This window comes from Conger conger, chromosome 16 (assembly GCF_963514075.1).
Source record: "Conger conger chromosome 16, fConCon1.1, whole genome shotgun sequence".
NCBI lineage: Eukaryota > Metazoa > Chordata > Actinopteri > Anguilliformes > Congridae > Conger > Conger conger.
This window is the reverse complement of record NC_083775.1, coordinates 22673534-22693435: the sequence shown is the minus strand read 5'-3', so window position 1 is coordinate 22693435 and position 19902 is coordinate 22673534. Positions and strand designations below refer to the sequence as shown.

Genomic DNA, 19902 nt, shown 5'->3' with positions numbered 1-19902 from the left:
TGAGGTTAGGCCCATACCTGCTCCTTTCTCGGACAAAGCCAAAATTCATTAAACTCACACTAAACCTGTGTGTTATTTCGCATTTTACCTTGAAACTGGTATTTGAAATTTTTTATATTCAAACATATTTTACTGCCGTTCTAATAAATCCTGAAAGGCTGGGCAGAGACTGTTATTCATTTACAGTTGTCATATCAGTTTAATGGCTTCTTTTCCCCTTAGCCTTTTAGTTTCAGAGAGATCGATAGTGAGGTTGAAAAGGGACACAACTGTGCCAGATTTAAAAGTCAGTTGGACAGTCTGTTGGCCTAGCTTAAGGATTTTGCGGCTGGTTTTTCATTTTGAATCAGTAAAGAAGAAATATAAAAGGCAAGGTTGAGTAAATGCATTTGGGTGACTTTCAGCTTCACGTAAGACTCATAGTTAGCTTCAGATGCAAAGGAAAAAAACAGGGCAGGTGTAGATGGATGAGACAAACTTTACCTGGGTTCACAATGACAAGTTCAATTTTGGGAGTGACAGGTACTGACTCAGATATTTTTTGTCAAAAATATTTTTTGACAAAGGTAAAATCTTGAGTACCTGTTCTGGAGGGTGTGATAATTACCAGCAGTTCAGCCGCTCAGTAGCTACGTGTGCAAGCAAAGACTGTATGCCTCCATACTGGACTAATGCTTAGAAACATTCCAAAATGACCTGGGCGAACACCTGTGTGGTCACACATGCAGCAATATCTGGCTATTGACCTTCTGAAGACATCTCTATCCCAAGACAACCAGCAGATCAGGATGCGATTGTTTCCTTATTAATGAGGAAATACAGACCCAAAACGTTCTGGGACCACAAGGGTTTGGTTATATTTCCGAACATTCCCACTACCAGGTGTCAGAGTGAACAGCTCTCCTATTGTGTGTGTGTCCTTATTATATCACATACCCACCTCTCCTGCCTCTGGACGCTTAACAGAGAGCCAGGTCTGAGAAACTGTAGTCCCTCATAAATGAGAAAATATGAGAGGTCCTATCCTTGTGCGGTGTGTACCTTCCTGGCGATGTTCCTCAGGCTGCGGAAGAAACTGGGGGAGGCGTGGTTGTCCCCTCCCTCGGCCTGGATTGGCTCAATCACAATGCCAGCCACCGGCTTGCCCTTCTGCCTCCACTTCACGATGAGGTCCTCCACCTGCAACACACAACACGTTCAGCACGACACGTTCAGCACGACCTGGCACCAGCAGAGCAGGATCTTCACCAGCAGAGCAGGACCTGGCACCAGCAGGGCAGGATTTTCACCAGCAGAGCAGGATTTTCACCAGCAGAGCAGGATTTTCACCAGCAGAGCATAACCTACCACCAGCAGAGCATAACCTACCACCAGCAGAGCAGGATTTTCACCAGCAGAGCATGACCTGCCACCAGCTAACTGCCCCCAAGCCATGGACACTCCTATGGGCAATGTGCTGCTTTGGATTGCAACCACAGATCATCTCTACACTGAGAAGACCATTAGCTCAATATTCTTAACACTGGCACATCAGTCTCTGTCTGTGACAGTGGTCATGTTAACTCGGGATTAAAGAGCCAAAATACACTGTTTATAAAACAGATTGCAACAGGATTGCAACAGACAATTTCCCAGACTTGAACCACAACAAAACAATTACTCATGTTTCTTTGAGCCAAATGTCTTTCAGTGTCTAACATTTGTGTTAATCTAAATATTTACACAGCCGTTGGTGCCATTCCAAGATACAAAGCATTTAATTTGAATGAATCGTCAGGCTTTAGCTAGTTTGCTCAACATGAACAAATGAAAAGTGAAATGGCTTGAGATGTCATCCCACTTCTGTTAGCGGCATAATAAAACTATTCACATATTTCCTGTGTTATTATTGTGAATTGGCACATTACAGAGAAAAATATATATTTTTATCGGAATGCAAGTGAAGAAAAAACTGATTTTGAAATGTCCTGCATTCGAGAGAGATTACATGGGCTAGCTTGACCACTGTTTAAACTCAAAGTGCTCAGATTCTGCAGGAATGTTCATGAGGGAGTGCGGGGCGAAGACAGAATATCAATAACCTCCTCCAGGCAGCGGGACTCCTCCTGGGCGTTCTCGCGGGTGAACTCCTCTAGAGGGTAGCGCAGTTTGGGGAAGGGGGCGATGGGCCAGTCGAAGGACGGCACGTCCAGCTTGTGAATGGCCTTGGAGTGTGTGGTTGCCAGGCAGCCTAAAAAAAAAAGGGAGAGTATTTACACAAAGGAGGAAAGAGAGCCTGGGTGTGTGTGTGCTGAGGAGGAAAGAGAAACTGGGTATTTACATAGAGCAAACAGAGCCCGGGTATATACACAGATAATGAAACACAGAGATTGGGTATTTCCATAGAGGAACACAGAGATTGGGTATTTCCATAGAGGAACACAGAGATTGGGCATTTCCATAGAGGGACACAGAGATTTGGTATTTACATAGAGGAACACAGAGATTGGGTATTTCCATAGAGGGAACACAGAGTCTGGGTATATACACAGAGAAGGAAACACAGAGTCTGGGTAGTCACACGGAGGCTGTGGGTATTTACCCAGGGTTCTCCCATGGAATCCTCCCATGAAGGACAGGATGCTGAGGTCAGGGCAGCCAGGGACCTGTGGCAAAAACACGCCCACAGTGGCACCATCAAAACACCACCAAAATCAAATCTGCATTACAATCAATGTGCACTTAGCAAGACCATAACAGAAATGACTACTACTAGAATAAATAAATGAATAAAAGTAGGCACATAATCCAAAACAAGCATACTGCTGTGTGGCTGGTATCTGTTATTTCTCCCCCTGCGAACCTGTGATCTTATCATGTTATTGAGAAATGTTCCACATTGTCTTCACCAAATTTTGACAAGATCAAGACTATACATCTACTTTGGAGAAAACAAATGAGATTAGCCATTACACAGCGGAAGTAAAACTATATAACTAGTTTAAAAGCACCCAGCCCATCAACTAAGGCCCCAGTCTTTCCCTTGCATCACAACTACTGAAATGTATAAGTCCTTTCCTTTAAATTTGGGTCTTTGCGCACAACCACATACCTGGTTGACCATACAGCTGTTGACCTCCTCCTGGGATGGTATGTTGTGGCCCCTCTCCTTGTTCTGTGGGTGAAAATGAAGAACACGGTCGACGTGGTTTTGTGCTGTGCCAGTCCTGATAACAGGTTAACTACTGAATTAACTAATTGGGTAAAGGTAATTAAGTAATTGAAGCTTGGGAGGTAAGGAAACACTGTGAAATTAGGTGAACTATCCCTTGAAAAACATTCAGATGTTTTGCCTTAGCACTCACCCTGTACCAGATGAACATGGCTTTGTAGGCGTTTTCGTTGGAGCAAGACCCACAGGCCATGGTCTGAACTCGATTCATGCCACTGGGGGCCACCTGCAAAGGTTGGGTGGGGTTAAAGTGATCTGCATTAGTCCATGGCTATCAACAGGTATGCAAATAGTCTATGTACCATCACAACATGGCAGGCCTACTCCCATCTCAAGCGCGTGTGTATGTGTGTATGCGTGTGTATGTGTGTGTGTGTGTGTGTATGTGTGAGTCAGGGCTGGAAACCAGGTTGTAGCTTTCAGTGAGTTGGTCAACAGTTGGTTTAAAAAAAAAAAAAAGGAAAAGAGAAAATCCAACTACGACCTTTTACTGGAACTTCATAAAGTTTATATCCCATTTTGGCACTCATTGACCTTTATCAGCTCATGATATGTAGACTGAGCTTTGACTTAAAAGAGAAATGAAAGTTGCGTAGGGCTCTGAGGCAAGAGCGCTCGCTAATCTCTGCTGGTTTGATAGGCCAGGACTGGAGCTGCAGTGTTGCATGCCCCACCTACCCTGTCTACTTTACGAAACCAGTGTCAAAATAGTGTAGAGTCCTGTACACAGGCAGCCAAAGATAATTACTCAGCACTGACACAGAATAACACCAGGACTTCCACATTGTGCAACACTCCTTGACCCAAATGATAATCTGGAAGGCTTGCCAGGAAAGAGTACTGATGGCTAATGTGTGGCGTAAGGTAAGATGGGGTAAAAGGGTGGCGGGAGGCAAGGCTAGAACGCCAGCCTTGAACCCTGAAAGAAGCCAGAGAGACCAGCAGTGCTGGAACTGTGCTGAATGTACAATGTCACAATGAACAATCCGCTTATCAAGCGGATCACAATTCAGGAATGCCATTTATAGAAATTTTGCAAGATGATGGATATTGCTTAATAGGGAAATGTTCTTTCTAACCGAATAAAACAGCACCTCACCATGGCCTTGAGCTTTAACCCCAAATAAATGTTGATATGTTGATGTTAGTGCAGGCCTGCAGTTTGAGAGTTTGACAAAATGTGGAGGGTTGCTGGATTTTGTGCATCAGGTTTCTGCCACAACATCCAGAGAGGAGCGATAATACATTTCAAAACCAACGTATCACTCTGGTAGCTCACCTCTGGTAGACACAATACAGAATCTGAACAACAACCTAAAGCTGAAGCAGCTTACAGGGTCTCAAAAACATCTCCATTTTGTCAAAATGATCTTGATTCCTGTCTATTGACAGTAAATACGATAGCCTTCTCAAGTGCGTGGGACGTGCCCATTATATTATCAGTATTAGCCTGTGCATTCTGTGATTGGTTAATGTATGAAGTAACAATTACGTTTTTATAGTTGGGTTGTTAGGATATTCGGCTGGTAGTACAATAACATATTTCAAACTGACAAGGAATCCCAGTACTAGCCAGTGATCTGAACTGGAAACGTACTGAAAGGAGGCTCTCTCCCAGCTTGTCCGGAAAGTTCTCTGGGGGCAGGATCCCAAGGGCAGGCCGGTTTATAAACGCACTCTGGAGGGATTGGAACAAAGACATGCAGCATTTACCAAAAAATAATCACACCAGATTCACTATATACCAAAAACTATATAGTGAATCGATTAACATACACGCCTCATTCAACTCATTATCAATGGCTTTTCAGAGAGGGTAAAGAAAGAGTTAGGTTAGGCAGAATTACGCAAGGGCAATTTCTACTCTGCTTTCTGCTTTTCCCTGAGAGCAGCATCCACCAGCCTTTAATTAGGGCAGATCAAATATCAGCAAAATCAATAAAAGACCCAAAAGGGCTATTGAGTGGCCCGTTCTAGTATGGTCTGGTATCGAATCCTGTCTGTGCCAATGCCAACTCGGGGCAATGTGGCAACAGTGACAATGATCACATCTCAGTGTGCACTGTTGGTGTGGGTGGTGGAGGGATCATAAAAATAAATAAATAAATAAATAATAAATTAAAACCTCAGATTCATGCCCTAACAGGACTGTGATATGAATGAGCTGACATCACAGGATTTGGAGGAGGTACATTCTGGTCTCAATCATTAGCGGAGGATGTGGCAATGAGTATCCATATATACACTCGAAAAAATCAAACAAGAGATTCACATGTCCAGGTTAGCTGAGGACACATTCGATGCAATTACATGCTCTCACTGCGAGCAAATACTTTATCAATCGGCCTGTCCAAGGACTTACCAAATTGTTTGGGTTTGTCATTACTTTCATGAGGGCCGGGTGGTTGTAACCTAAAAAGGAAGCACAAATGAATTAATTCAGATATCGCACCAGAGGAATTAATGCTGGGAAAAACAGAACTTTAAAAACATTCATATATATAATTTTTTTTCATGTAGTATATACTCTTGATGCATTTCTGACCATAAAAGGGTGATCAGAACTAGTCAACACATCACATGAAGAGAAACAACTGTCATGATCATCTGATCATTTATGACACAGAATATTGTAAATATTGGGGTCATGGGATAGGAATCATAGAGCAAGATGGTGGAGCTACGTTATGTGTTAGGAGTGGCCCACTGAACTGCTTTTGGTTTAGATCAGATAAATCAGCAACCAACAGCTCACTTGAGTAGTCTCACTCAACCTGGATCCCACCACGCGTATGCAGTAGATATCGACACCTTTTCATTTCGGTTAGGAACGGTAACCGCATAATGTTGTTCAAGGTATTGTCAATGCCAACTACGGCAGATCTTTATCTTCTACCACGGACCTTGTTCAATTTAGCACTGCTCGGATGAATAACAGCTTTCATAATCACTGATAAGATACAGATGCATCGTGCAGAAAGAAAAAAGAAAAATCAGCGTAGTGTGGTACTGGAGACGAGAGACGGACTGCTCTGAACAGATTCTTTCACGAGAACTCAAACACCTGCAATCCCTGTCCTGACCAGCAGAGGGCAAACACGACTTTTTAAAAACAAAGAACCACAATCATACATTACAGCCACAATTATACATTCAACGTTTTGATGAAATTCAACCGTTTGCTGTCAAATATGCTTAGCTGGCATTCATTTTAGCTGGGTTTTGTAATTTTACTATGGTACACCCATCAGAAAATAACTCATTCAAAATCTACAGGTTCATCATGATAAACTGTAGTTCCAAAGGTTCAGTTTCTGTGAGCGATTTCAACACGGCTATTCCCCATGAATGGTTACAAAGTACATAAGTAGGCAGATTGGGGTACTACAAGGTAACATTATTGCACTGTCATAGTTGAATGCTGACCAACAATACCAGATCAAGCAAATGCTTGAAGATTTCAGGCCTTTCCATTTACATTTAAGTGCATTTTACATTCATAAACATCACACACCAACACACATACAAAAAGCATCTCAAATGTATTTTTGTGCTGGACAGTTAATCCTTTATCTTTTGTCTTGTGTCCACATCATACAGCACAATCTTAAAGAATATACTTTACAAATCAATCATGTGAGATGCGGGCAACATTTTTTTGTATTCCTGGGAGTAACACTGATGTTCTCCTGGATATGAGTGTCTGCTAAGTGGCTGTGCTCCAAATTGTAAAACAATCTACGAAGTACAGAAAAACAAGACCCAACTGTTGGCCTTCTCACACTCTCACACACACACACACACACACACACACATACAGATACACAGTCCTTACATAACGGTTGCTGACACATGCCAGTGGTTCAAGTTAGCAGAAATTCCAAGAACTCATTCACGTCAGTGAAAAGTGGTGGTTATCAGCAAAACTACTGTTGGGCTTAACCCCCTGTGATTGCATCAACCGACCAATTATAACATGGTAACCCGTCAAACCATTGCGCTCCAGCAGCCCTTGTGAACCAGCGACCCGTCGTGTGTGACAGGACCGTCTATATCATCTACAGCGCTGTCACTGACCTACGTTTGAGTCATTGATTACACTCAAAACAAACAAACGATACGATACGAAGACTGCGCTTTTTAAATGACTAATTCATTTGCTCAGAAAATCCTGTCAATTCAGATCAGCGTATGTGTGAAGTTCATAATAGCTTACGCATTATCCAGCTGTACAACTGAGAGCGTGTTGAAGCAGTGCCGTGGGGGGAAGGGCCAGGGTCAAGGTCCCGGCTCGCTGCGGTTATTAAACATCCTGGGCTGAGGTGACAAAAGGTCGATCAAGCACCAGTCCGGCCGCTTGTACGGCCATCCCTGCCCAAACAGTGGATTCGCCATGCAAAATGTGAAATGTAAACATGTAAGTTAAATCCATTAGAAATTGGATGAGTGACTCAGTAGGGAATGCCGTGGGACCTGTCCCAGTAAAAGGCCAGGCACAGTTCCATGGCTTGGCCTGGGGCTTGCGGTGAGTTTACATTTAATTTGACTCTGAGCCAGAATAAGGTGGATTAGGCTGCAAGTTTCCCCTCTGCCACAACCCAACAGAAACGGTCAGTGTTTTTGCACGTATGCATGGATTAGTGTTTTTGCATGCATACATAAGTATATACCATATATGCATACATGTTGGATGTTTTTCTGTTTTTCACACCATTCTTTGCAAACTCTGGAGACTGTTGTGCGTGAAAATACCAGCAAGTCCACGATTTCTGAGATACTCAAACCACCCTGTCTGACACCAACAATCATTCCACAATCAAATCACATTTCTTCCCCATTCTGAAATTTGGTCTTAAAAACAGCTGAACCTCTTTACTACATCTGCATGCTTTTATTACTTGCATTAACAAGCTGGTGTACAGGTCTACCTAATAAAGAGTGTATATGCATATGTACGCATGCGTGTGTAAAAGACAGGAGGGGGTGGTGACCCATAACTGCCAGGCTTCCTGTGAGCACATTATGAAAACAACAGGAGGGGACGGGTGGTGGGAACTGGGAAGACACCCAGGGAACAGACATGACTTTGCTGCTCCATTACTGCTACAGGCCTGACTGTACATTACTGGCACACACAAGCAACCATTTAACCCCTGTCTGTTTCATTCTGATTCAGACATGCATATTCACATCACTAACGGAGAGCAGTCCCACTCTATCCACTCTTCCTCCTGAGACGCAGCTTAGAGACTAGCATCCTCCATAAACAAAACACTAAATGTCTTTAATTACTTAACAAGTATAACCAATAGATATTTGAATAAAAAATTCTAAAGAACTTGGCAGCACCTCTACTAATTACAGGTTGCACGGCTTTTTATCTCAAGTAAAACAATGCAAAATTAGTCTATTTGCAAGTACTGAGGCAAATTGGCTATTAACATTGTCCTTCTCAGCCAAGTCCTGATCTATGGAAAACAATATAATTTAAATGAAACGACACCCCTGTGTTGCTGGTATCCGAGGCTTCTGAACTGCCTGTGGTGCAAACTTGAGGCTCAAAGCAGTTAAATTCCTCATGAAAAGGCCAGCCACAGGCACTGTATGCTCCGGGCGAGAATAAAGGGCAGAACAAACACTACCAGGAATTCAGTATTTTCAACCAATCATTGTGCTTTGTTCTGTACCTCCATTTTCCGTACCGAGAAACCTCATTCTTCCACGGCTACAAGCTCCCATCTCCACCCCCCTTGCCACACAGTCACACAAACCGTGTCCTCAAGTAGACTCAGGTTTCTGTTTTGAGCCCCTCGTTCAACACCTGTCCCCAAAAATCTAAACCCAATTGGAGTCATGAGGTTTTGAAAGTGTGGCCCGAACACAACGTGAACCACGTTGTGCCACCGATCGAAAAACACAGGAGTTCAGTGACCACGTCTCCTCTCAAAACTGTCGGCCAGTGAACTCCTTTCACACTTACGCCATTTTAAAAGGAGGCAGTCGCTACTTTCAAATAACCGTACAACTGTTTTCTCGCAGGCACTCTACCGTAGAGACTGCTTTCTCTCAGCCTCTCTCCGGCCCCTGGGCTGTCACATTCGCAGTTTCTCTGAGATTTTCCATTACTGGTTCTGAAAAAGGCTTTTCTCTGCACCCTGCTCGGGACCCCCGTCTACAGGTGTTATGTCACCAGGGCTACAGGGCACGGGAAAGCTGCAGATCTAGGTCAAATCGCTGGGAAAACCTATCCCCTCGAAACTAATGTACTACACACATTTCAAAACGTTAACCTTATAACCTCTTCCACGTGCTTTATTTCAGGTAAAAGAGCTCTACTGAGCTCCATTTCAGGAGCATTTGCTCCAGATTATTTACGTCTGCAAACCTGAAAAATAATTTAGGTGCACATCTACATTAGGCTACATTGGGCTACATTAGTGCATGTCTAGATTTTTCAACTTAGAAGCACATGTGCCCCTTACAATTAAAAAAATGAAATGGTTTAAGCTTAGAGCCCTCAGTAAGCAAATCACACTATTATCATAACATCCTCCCCACAAGTGCTCATAAACAATGCTTTTTGTAAAGTACACATTGTAGATTATTGTAGATAATTCATGTAAGGTATATTCCCTTTGGTTTGTGATTTTCGCAATACCAGTCCGTTTTCATTAAGTGATTCCGCCTGGAATCACCAGCTACACCAGCTCAAATCGGGGACTGTAATTTAATACCTTTAAAGGCTACACCAGCGTCTCGATACAGGATTCAAGCTTCAGATTAGCTGGGCTTATCTGTGACAGTAGCAGAGCACTAACCATGGAGAGAATTATGCTGCAGAAACCGCCGTCGAACAAAACAGTGCTTAAACACAGGACGCAATATCAACAGCGGTCACGGGCTATTGGGATGTTTCCTTTGCTGAGATAAACAGCCACCCAAAGCTGGACTGAGGCATGACTTCATAACAGTTGAGGGTGAATCACATACCGTACAGTGGTTCACGATGTGACGACGCACGACACTATTATTTCTTCCAAAAATAACCTTTGAAACCAGACGCTAGAACTATCATGTTTTGAAGCCGAACTAACATTACTCTCAGGTGCTTTACAACTCAAATGTGTATAAGGCTGAGGTGTGATCTATACCATGTCTCCCATGTCTGAAGTGTTATCTAAATGGAAAAGTCCCTGGCTGTAGAGGGGATGATGGAGTGTCCTGATTCTAATAGAGGGCTGCTGGGTGGCTCTTCTAGTTGTGGAAGGGCCCACGGCTGTGGTATTTAGACCAGTCCGTTCATGTGATCCTCTGCACACTGTGGCCAGGGGCCCTGCAGAGGGTCACATGACCGACTGCAATGCTGCCTTGAGAGAGAAGGGTCTCAGAATTGTACTGTAGCGCACATACCAAGTTCTGTGTTCACCCACTCCACTGCTGTGAATCCATCATCGCCTGACAAACTTCAAACCTGGCTATCAGCTTGGGAAAAACCATCATGAATGGCGTCCTGCCAACAGTTCTTCAAACCTGAGTTAAACCTGGTTTCTGCAGCTCCTCATATGACTGACTCAGAAGTCAGACATACATAAAAGGGCAGCTGGAAGGAGCCTGTCCTTGTAAATAACCCTTTAAAACCGGTTTCGGATTCCACCCACTATGTCACCGCATCAAACCCCTCTTCTGTCCTCAGGAGAAGCCTGAGGTGCTATTTTCTAAGACTGCATGACAGGATGAAGGCATATGCAGAGCTATTTCCAGGTAAGTGAAAATATTCAGCCTACATTCCACTTTCCAATCCAAAAAAACTATTTTTCCTAGTCAATTATTAAAATATGCACAGTACACTTTCTTCATTTTGGTTTAAAATTTGAAATAACTGACATATAAACAGTCTGATTATGTATACAGTAAAACTGCAATAAAATAATAATTAAACCAACATGACTAGCCAAATGCGATACCTTTTGAGAAGACCGGTTTTGCCATCGATGGAGAAATTTTGGAACAGCTATGATCACCTGACTGTACTTTCCCATGCGAGCTAGATAGGGAACAGTTAAAACCTAGCTGCTCCCAAATAAAGGTATGCAGCTTGTTCCCTTTGGGTTTGAAAGTAAAATGCTGCCAAACAACACCACATTTGGGTTGGGTCATTGTATGCATGTAGCTGCTTGGAACACAAGCAACCATCTGCTAGTCACCTCAATCCTAAATTAACAAAGAGCACACTAGCTAGGTAAATTCTGACCAAGAAAACTTGTTCAATAGCTTTGTACCAGATAGTTACTTAATTACTTACTTACTTAGTTACCTAGTTACTTCGATAGTTACTTAGTGAGTGACTGAGCCATTCTTGTGCACAAATAGCCCAAAGGCCTAGCGCTCTCTCTCTCTGTTGAAGCTAAAGGTGGCTCGCCTTGCTAAGAGCCTGCAGGCCTCCTGGGTCTCACCTATGGGGATGGAGGAAATCTGGGTGTACACGTCCAGCATGCGGTTGCCGTCCACATCCACCAGGTAATTCCCGCGGCTGTCGTCGTAGTTGCAGAAGAAGTTCACAGCACCAACATTCTGAGGGGAAGAGGGTGAGAGTGAGTGTGTGTGTGTGTGTGTGTGTGTGTGAGAGCATTACTTGTAAGCTGCAGCGTGATAAGAACTGGCGGCTAACGACACGTTTGGGTGCTAATTACAATACATTACATTACATGTAATGAATGTGAGGAGGGAGACCACATTGGCAGCAGAAGGGAGGAAAAGCGTTGTAAAATCCTTTAAAAGGCTCCAGGGATCATTTCCTGGGACAGCCAGACAGTGCGCCAAGTCGGGCATATATGGGGCATATTTACACTCTGATAACACCGGGGTTCTGCTTTTATAAATTTTTAAATACTTTTATAAGCTTTGTGTTGAGAGGTAGCTTTAGACGGGAACTTCAGTAGTAGCTTTAAAAATACACTGATCAAATGTGTCATCCCTGGTGGCAGCACGCCACAGTGCAGCTGGACAGAGACGGGGAATCAGTGGCTGTGCATTTGCTTCAGTAGAGACTGACATCATAGTCTGTAGACTAACTTTCTTCAGCTCAACGTCACCTCTTGCCAAACGCAACATTAAAAACATCAAAGTGATGCACTGCCAGAGTGCACGGTATAAACCGAGGTTGCCCAGTCCTGTTCCTGGATATACCACCCTGTAGGCTTTTACTCCAACTCAAATTTATCAAACCCAATTCTACGAATTAGCAGCACGATGAGATGTCTAGCCGTTGAATGAGCTGTGCTTTCTTAGGGTTGGCTTGAAAACCTACAGGACAGTAGATTTCCAGGAACAGGGTTTGGCAGCTCTCGCAGTTTTCCCCTCATATATTAATAAAAAGCCAGACGGAAGGGCATAGGGCGAGCGGTTTATTGCCTTACTGCTGGTGGTAACCGAGGCAGGGAAGAGTGCGGCAGTGTTCTGCAAGTTTGGCAGAGGAGCCTAAACGACACACAGCCAGCGAAGGGGGGAGGCTGAGAAGTCATTCGGAGAATTAATGCGCTCCTCTCTCCACAGGCTGGATCTGCGGCGGTGGCCGTCTGATCCAATCAGTGCAGCCGCCCAGAACAAACTGCCGGGCGCTCCGTTGAGTCAGGCCGCCGGTCTCTCGCCGAGAGGACACGGCAGGCGGGGGCGTGTGCGTGAGGCCGGTCTTCAGACAGGGCGAGCCGTGCGAGTGTGTATGATGGCCCCCAGGGCCCGGCCAGGGGAGCCCCGCAGACGAGGGGAGAGTGAAGGACAAACAGAGCCGGGCCCAGACTGCAGAATACAGCACACACAGCCCAGACTACTGCTTCAACACCAGCGCCGGGCCCAGACTGCAGAATACAGCACGCACAGCCCAGACTACTGCTTCAACACCAGCGCTGGAGGATCACGCCCGGTTAATTAATGCCCACGTTCAAGCTGCAATGCTTGCTTAACTTGGCATGAAATATTACTGTTTCTGTATAGTTTAATGACTTTGGTGTCTGAAGAGAAGAAGAAGAAGGTACAAATACATTAAAATTTGTGTGAAAGGATTCATCAACAGGCCCATGGTCAGCAGCTGTTACAGTGCGTGCCTTGGGGTGTATGAGTGTGTTTGCATGCAAAAGAATGCGAGCATATGTCACTGTATTTCAGCACATGTGCTTATCGGTGTGGGCATATGAGTGCATGTGTGTACGTGTGTGTCTGTATATGAGTGCATGCGTGTATGTGTGTGTCTGTATATGAGTGCATGCGTGTACGTGTGTGTCTGTATATGAGTGCATGCGTGTACGTGTGTGTCTGTATATGAGTATATGAGTATATGCGCCTATATTGACGTGAGGACAGTGTTGCAGAGTATGCATGTGTGAGTGAGTGCAACATCCCCACCCCCCATCCCTGGAGTCACTGAAGAGAAAAGCCTTCAGATAAAACGAATGGGGTGTCGCTGGCGATAAGAAAGTAATTATGAGAACATCGCCCAGGATATCGATCTGGAGAGGCTAACAGCAGTCGCCTGGTAGATCTTACGAGAGTAGTCATTCCAACCATCATTACATTTCTCTTTTCACTTGCATATTAATCAGCATTTATTATATAATATTTACAAACACCTAATTCCCCGACATAGTGAACAAAGAACATTTTACACACTTAAATATGTACGTCTGTAGTGTGGCGTGTTATTTTAAGATGACAAGAGAACATTTTCACACACAAGCCCCTTCCCCAAAATGGCTGCCGTTTCTGCCGCCTTCTCTCACCTGGATTTCACCCAGCTGCTTGGTCAGCTCCTACAGCGAGAGAGAAAAGAGGAAGAGAGGAGGTAATTATGCCGTCCAATCACTGAAACGCTTTGTAATTACATGCACATTGCCGCCAGTTAAGCCGTTCAGGGATCTACGGAAACTCAAGGACTTCCTCATCAGCAGATCGGGCCAAGGCCAAGCCACCAGCAGAGTCCTGTTTACATAGAGATACTGAATTCTTACATAAGAGGGAGGGTATAAAAAAAGAAAATAATAATAGTAAAAAATTAATAAACAGTTTTCATACCACAAATGAGCCCCCTCAGAGCAATCAACATGTTTTTCACTATGAAATTAAAACAAATAGTTTTTCATGATACAATTTAAAAATGACTACATTCTTTATGACATGTTTTTTCAGTAGACTGCAGACCATGCTTAACAGCATGACATTAATAATGCAATACACTAATACATTAATCAATACACAAGTGCATGAAACCAACAGATTAATACCACATTTTCCATAGATATAAAATGCATTTGTAAATGTAATATTTCATCAGTTAAGTGGGCTTTCATCGGTTTCTGGGCTGCTGCCATAAAGCTCATTATTCCTGTGTGCATGTGTGTGTGTGTGTGTGTGTGTGCGTGTGTGTGTGTGTGCGTGTGTGTGCGTGTGTGTGCGTGTGTGTGCGTGTGTCTGTGAGTGTGTGTGTGTGTGTTCGTGTTTGTGTGTGTGTGTATGCATGTGTGTGTGTGTGTGCATGTGTGTGTGCGTGTGTGCGTGCGTGTGCGTGCGTGCGTGTGTGTGCGTGCGTGCGTGTGTGTGTGCGTGTGTGCTGGTCCAGCTAAGGCTTTGGGTGATATTAATGTAATGATGTGTTTCCCTGTGAGATGGAGCATGGCCCAGGGGCTCTGTCTCTTACTCTGGAGCGGGGTCCTGGGACCTCGGTCTTCATGGACGGGCCGTCGTACTCAAACTCCTCCAGCGTCTTTGTGGCGGTTTTGCTGACATATCGGTATCCTGCAAAAGAGCAAACGCATAATCATTCTCTGGAAAAATAAAAACGAAGGTTCACGTATCACGCTATCCTGATAATTGTGATCGGGGTAGAATACAGTTACAGTCATTTTAATGTAGAATGTACATTAATGAAAGTGTCAAAAAAATAGCCTTGAGGCCAGTGTTGAATCTCCAAGAAACAACAAAAAATTAAGAGATGACCTTTGTGCAACAGTTGCCAAAAATTAATGTAGACGATGTTAATAATATACTATCAAGTTAATACTATACTATATACTGTATCAAGTTACAATATGAGCAGATTTGATATCCAAAATACATTATGGTCAAGTAAACCTGTAACATGCCACACATGCTTCACATCGTAGATGTTTAGCATATTATCAATACTGCATCAGCTAGGCCTACTTGTACACACAGCTACATCTAAGAGAGGCACAAACGCAGCCTCCACTGTCCTGAAGAGGGGTATTGACAGGACTGAGACACACCTGACAAGGCTTATGTGTGGATTGGCAGCATAAATTCTACAACACCAAATTTGGCACGCTCTCGAAACCCAATTACCGGGAGCAGGCTTGAGAGCGACCGTTTCAGAATTGGCCCCTCATCCTGTGCCAGGAGATACTGTCTGTCTCCGTCTTTCAATCATACGGAGGGAGAGAGGCCTAACCCTCACCCTGAATCTCCACCTCATGGCGGCACAGCGCGGTTTTCAGTCTGGTTTAACGGGCCCACTTAAAGTACACTTAAAATAACAACATGACAACAAGAGGGGGGAAATAAGTATGCAGCATGCATGAGGCAATGTCTGATTCAAAACCTGCTGCGTACCTTAGGTTTGGATTGCACATTTTATCTTTAAACGCAACCTCATATAAAAGCCGCGTGCTGCATGTTGTAAAGAACCCTGCCGTGTGATCTCTGGGTTAATAATCAGAGAGAGGGAGAGAGCGCGGGATTCTCCGTCTCTGCTGGAGGTCTGCCCAGAGCCCAGAGCGGGTTATGTAAGCATGCAGAAGGGCAGTGGCAGTGACATTTCCGCTATAATGCGGCCGTCGTTTCCCAGCGTGGACCGTGCAAGGGGCTCCTGAATCTGCGTGATGTCTTCAGACAGCCAGATCTAACGCATTCGAATTAAGCCTAGCGTCCACATATGATACGGCTCCCTGCTCCCTTCCTACCAGTACGATTCAGTGTGTTCTTACTCTTTTGTACACAAAACATGCAAATCACAGTGTATATTGTCCTACCAGTACGATTCAGTGTGTTCTTACTCTTTTGTACACAAAACATGCAAATCACAGTGTATATTGTCCTACCAGTACGATTCAGTGTGTTCTTACTCTTTTGTACACAAAACATGCAAATCACGGTGTATATTGTCCTACCAGTACGATTCAGTGTGTTCTTACTCTTTTGTACACAAAACATGCAAATCACAGTGTATATTGTCCTATCAGTACGATTCAGTGTGTTCTTACTCTTTTGTACACAAAACATGCAAATCACAGTGTATATTGTCCTACCAGTACGATTCAGTGTGTTCTTACTCTTTTGTACACAAAACATGCAAATCACGGTGTATATTGTCCTATCAGTACGATTCAGTGTGTTCTTACTCTTTTCTACACAAAACGTGCAAAACACGGTGTATATTGTCCTACCAGTACGATTCAGTGTGTTCTTACTCTTTTGTACACAAAACATGCAAATCACAGTGTATATTGTCCTACCAGTACGATTCAGTGTGTTCTTACTCTTTTGTACACAAAACATGCAAATCACAGTGTATATTGTCCTATCAGTACAATTCAGTGTGTTCTTACTCTTTTGTACACAAAACATGCAAATCACAGTGTATATTGTCCTACCAGTACGATTCAGTGTGTTCTTACTCTTTTGGACACAGAACTAGCTAAACACAGTGTATATTGTCCTACCAGTACGATGAAATGTGTTCTTAAACATGAATTGTGATTCTACTACTACGGAGCGTTCGGACTGTAAATCTGTTATCAGCACACATGCACAGGAGCAGCATAGAGCAGGTGAGGTAGCCAGCCAGCCAATCAGGGAAGCACTCCTAACTGCCACGTGCGAGTGCGGTACGTTTACTGCCCTCAAACAGAAGCTCTAACTGCGCTGTAAGTCTGCGCTGGACTCACCTGGGGCGGCGATGCGTAGGTTCTGCTGCAGGGAGAGAGCCAGCTGCCGGCTGAGCAACGTGGAGGCCATGTCAGCGTTTCAGAGCGAGAGAGAGAGCGAGAGATAGAGAGAGAGAGAGCGAGGGAGGCAGCGAGCGAGGGAGAGAGACGGTCCACACCACCGGTCTGTCTGCGCTTCACCTGTGAGGACACAGAGACAAAAGGGCGATTTTAAACACTCCTCGCCACCCTTCGGAGCGGAGGCAGACCACTCGGGCAAACATTAACCCAGCGCTCTGACCTCAGGGAAACCTTCGACCACTGGTCAAAGAGGGGTCCAGAATGCTGAACGCTGAAATATGACTGCAAGTGGTTCCTTTGGAAACCGCATGGTTAGAACCGTTTGAAGAAAGACCCTCCATTCCAGAGAGGAGGTTGTGTGAGGACATGGGTCCCGCACTACAGCATTCACACCAGATAACAGCAGCTTGGTGAGGGGGGGGGGCACTGTAGCTCAGAGATAAGGCAGGTGGGTCTTTGCGCCTTTCTAAAAATTCAAGTAAAGCCAAAGGCCATATGAACCCCACTCCACCTCTTATTGCTTCAAATTACTCAATCTGTATGTGAACTTTAGCAGGAAATGAGGGCTTTAACATCATATAATACACATAATTAGAAAAACAACTACAACAAAACTACTACAAATGAACAATCATTTCTTGCCACAACCACCCTGGTACAGTACTTGCCCTGAGGAATCTCATTACTATACAGTCTATTCACCCATGCATGTGTGCATGACAACTCAACCATCGGCGCTAATCTCCTCATATTTTAAACAGGCAAATCTGACTTTTCCAAAAAAAAAAAAGAATTTGAATAAACTGTTGAAGGGAAGTGGCCAGAAGCTACTTGCCCAGGGACACTTACTTCCCAGAAGATCCAGAATATCAAATGAGCCTATATTGTCATATTTGTGGGGACGTGTGCATAACTTGCAATTCCTGCGGTCAGAACTGTTTCTCGTGTCTTTTGTTCAAACACAATCATTTTCTGTTTTTTAGAATGTACATTAATTGTGAAAGTGCTTTGAAAAAATAGCTTTGAGGCCAGTGTTGATTCTCCAAGAAACAACAAAAAATTAAGAGATGACCTTTGTGCAACAGTTGCCAAAAATTTATGTAGACAATGTTAATAATATACTATCAAGTTAATACTATACTTGGTATACTCGAGCCACAACATGGCCAGATTTGATATCCAAAATGTTACCCACGGTCATGCAAACCTGTAACATGCCAATGCCATACGTTCTTCAAATTATGAAGGTTTATCAAATTATCAACTACTGCATCGACGAGGCCTACTTGTACACACATGTGCATGGGAAAGAGGCACAACAGCAGCCTGTAAATGTAAACAAGAGCCTATCTTATCATTGTGCTTGGGACATTCGCATATCTTCAGCTTGAAAGTCCGGCTGTTGGAACAGAGTATCTTGTGTCTCACAAAGACAAATCAGATTTGGGGATCAGCCACACTCAAAGCCCCAGCAAGGTCTGACAAGATAAAGTTACTCAACCTTTAAGGCGTAAGATTACGAATGATTCGATAGTTCTTAACTTCTAATGCTGATGACACAATCATTACTACAGTAATAGTAATCGGAAGCAATGGGGTTCTTGAACACTGACTCTGAAAAAACATTCCAAAAAACAGATTCTTAAAAGGGTTGAAACAGACCACAATCTCTTTCCCAAGACACTAGAGGAAACAAGATGGTACTGAGGAACTTGAGCACACAGCCACTGCACAGTGGTATTTGCTTGTGGCCAAGAGGTCAAGCCAGGGCAAGACAAGTGGCATAGTAAACTGGGAATGCAAGTGCCATTTCAGCCAATCAGGCATCAGAGAGGCAGGGGTGTGTGAAAGGCAGGAGGCTCTGGCGGATCACACTGACCCAAGGCCAGCACCATGGACAGCCCCGGGAGCTGCTGCAGTAACCTGGAAGACCTGTCAGTTTGGAAACGGAGGGGGTTTACTGTGAATATGTAAATGGAACGAAGACCCCTTAACAGCAGAGGTTTTGTGCGTGCATGAAAGGCTGCGATTGTGGAATGTGGGGGGTGTTCGCAGGGATCGTGAATCTGACAGGCTGCGGGAAGCAACTTCAAGGATCATGCACGCCCTGTGTGTGTGTGTGTGTGTGTCTGGGCGCTTGTGTGGAGGGGCCATCACCTCATTTCACTTCTGCCATTTCACCTTGTTAATGGTTGCGAACGGTGAACAGCAGTAATGATTTACAAAACATAAAACAACAACAAATCAAATTCCACAGAACCACAAGTAAATGCTAAGACCCCCAAACCCCCCCAGAACCCCCCCAAACCCCCCCCCCCCCCCCAGTAATATGAACTAATATTAATTGTAAAACTGTATTTCGATTAATATTTCCAAAACCTTAGCTTGCATAAGAGCCAATACAGTTGGCATGGACTATATATACAGTGTTCTGCTCCGTTTCTGAACAATGCTACAAGGCAGGACTAAGAACACACCGTAGAAGGATGGTATAACCATAATGAAGGTGATATGCTTCTGCCCTACAGCGCTTAATTGTTCAGAGCACCGGCACTAAAATGCAGGAGGGAGGAAGAAGCCGCTGGGCTTAATTTGAATGCGTTAGATCTGGCTGTCCGAAGAATTCACGTAGATCCAGTAGCCCCTTGAACGGTCGACGCTCGGAAACACTTTTCAAGA

At 44.1% G+C, this 19902-nt stretch overlaps 1 protein-coding gene across 1 annotated transcript in view; it reads right to left on the bottom strand.

Moving 5' to 3' along the window:
• Nucleotides 1–19902, bottom strand: part of abat (4-aminobutyrate aminotransferase) — a 31556-nt gene that overhangs the window by 6143 nt on the left and 5511 nt on the right. The window contains exons 2-12 of the mRNA XM_061224721.1: nucleotides 17164–17343; nucleotides 14898–14995; nucleotides 13984–14013; nucleotides 11665–11782; nucleotides 5574–5623; nucleotides 4809–4889; nucleotides 3345–3437; nucleotides 3092–3154; nucleotides 2582–2645; nucleotides 2082–2230; nucleotides 1042–1179 (exon numbers count right to left, since the gene is read on the bottom strand). Coding sequence (XP_061080705.1) covers nucleotides 1042–1179; nucleotides 2082–2230; nucleotides 2582–2645; nucleotides 3092–3154; nucleotides 3345–3437; nucleotides 4809–4889; nucleotides 5574–5623; nucleotides 11665–11782; nucleotides 13984–14013; nucleotides 14898–14995; nucleotides 17164–17233 — 954 coding nt within the window. The 5' untranslated portion in view covers nucleotides 17234–17343. The remainder of the gene's footprint in view (nucleotides 1–1041; nucleotides 1180–2081; nucleotides 2231–2581; nucleotides 2646–3091; nucleotides 3155–3344; nucleotides 3438–4808; nucleotides 4890–5573; nucleotides 5624–11664; nucleotides 11783–13983; nucleotides 14014–14897; nucleotides 14996–17163; nucleotides 17344–19902) is intronic.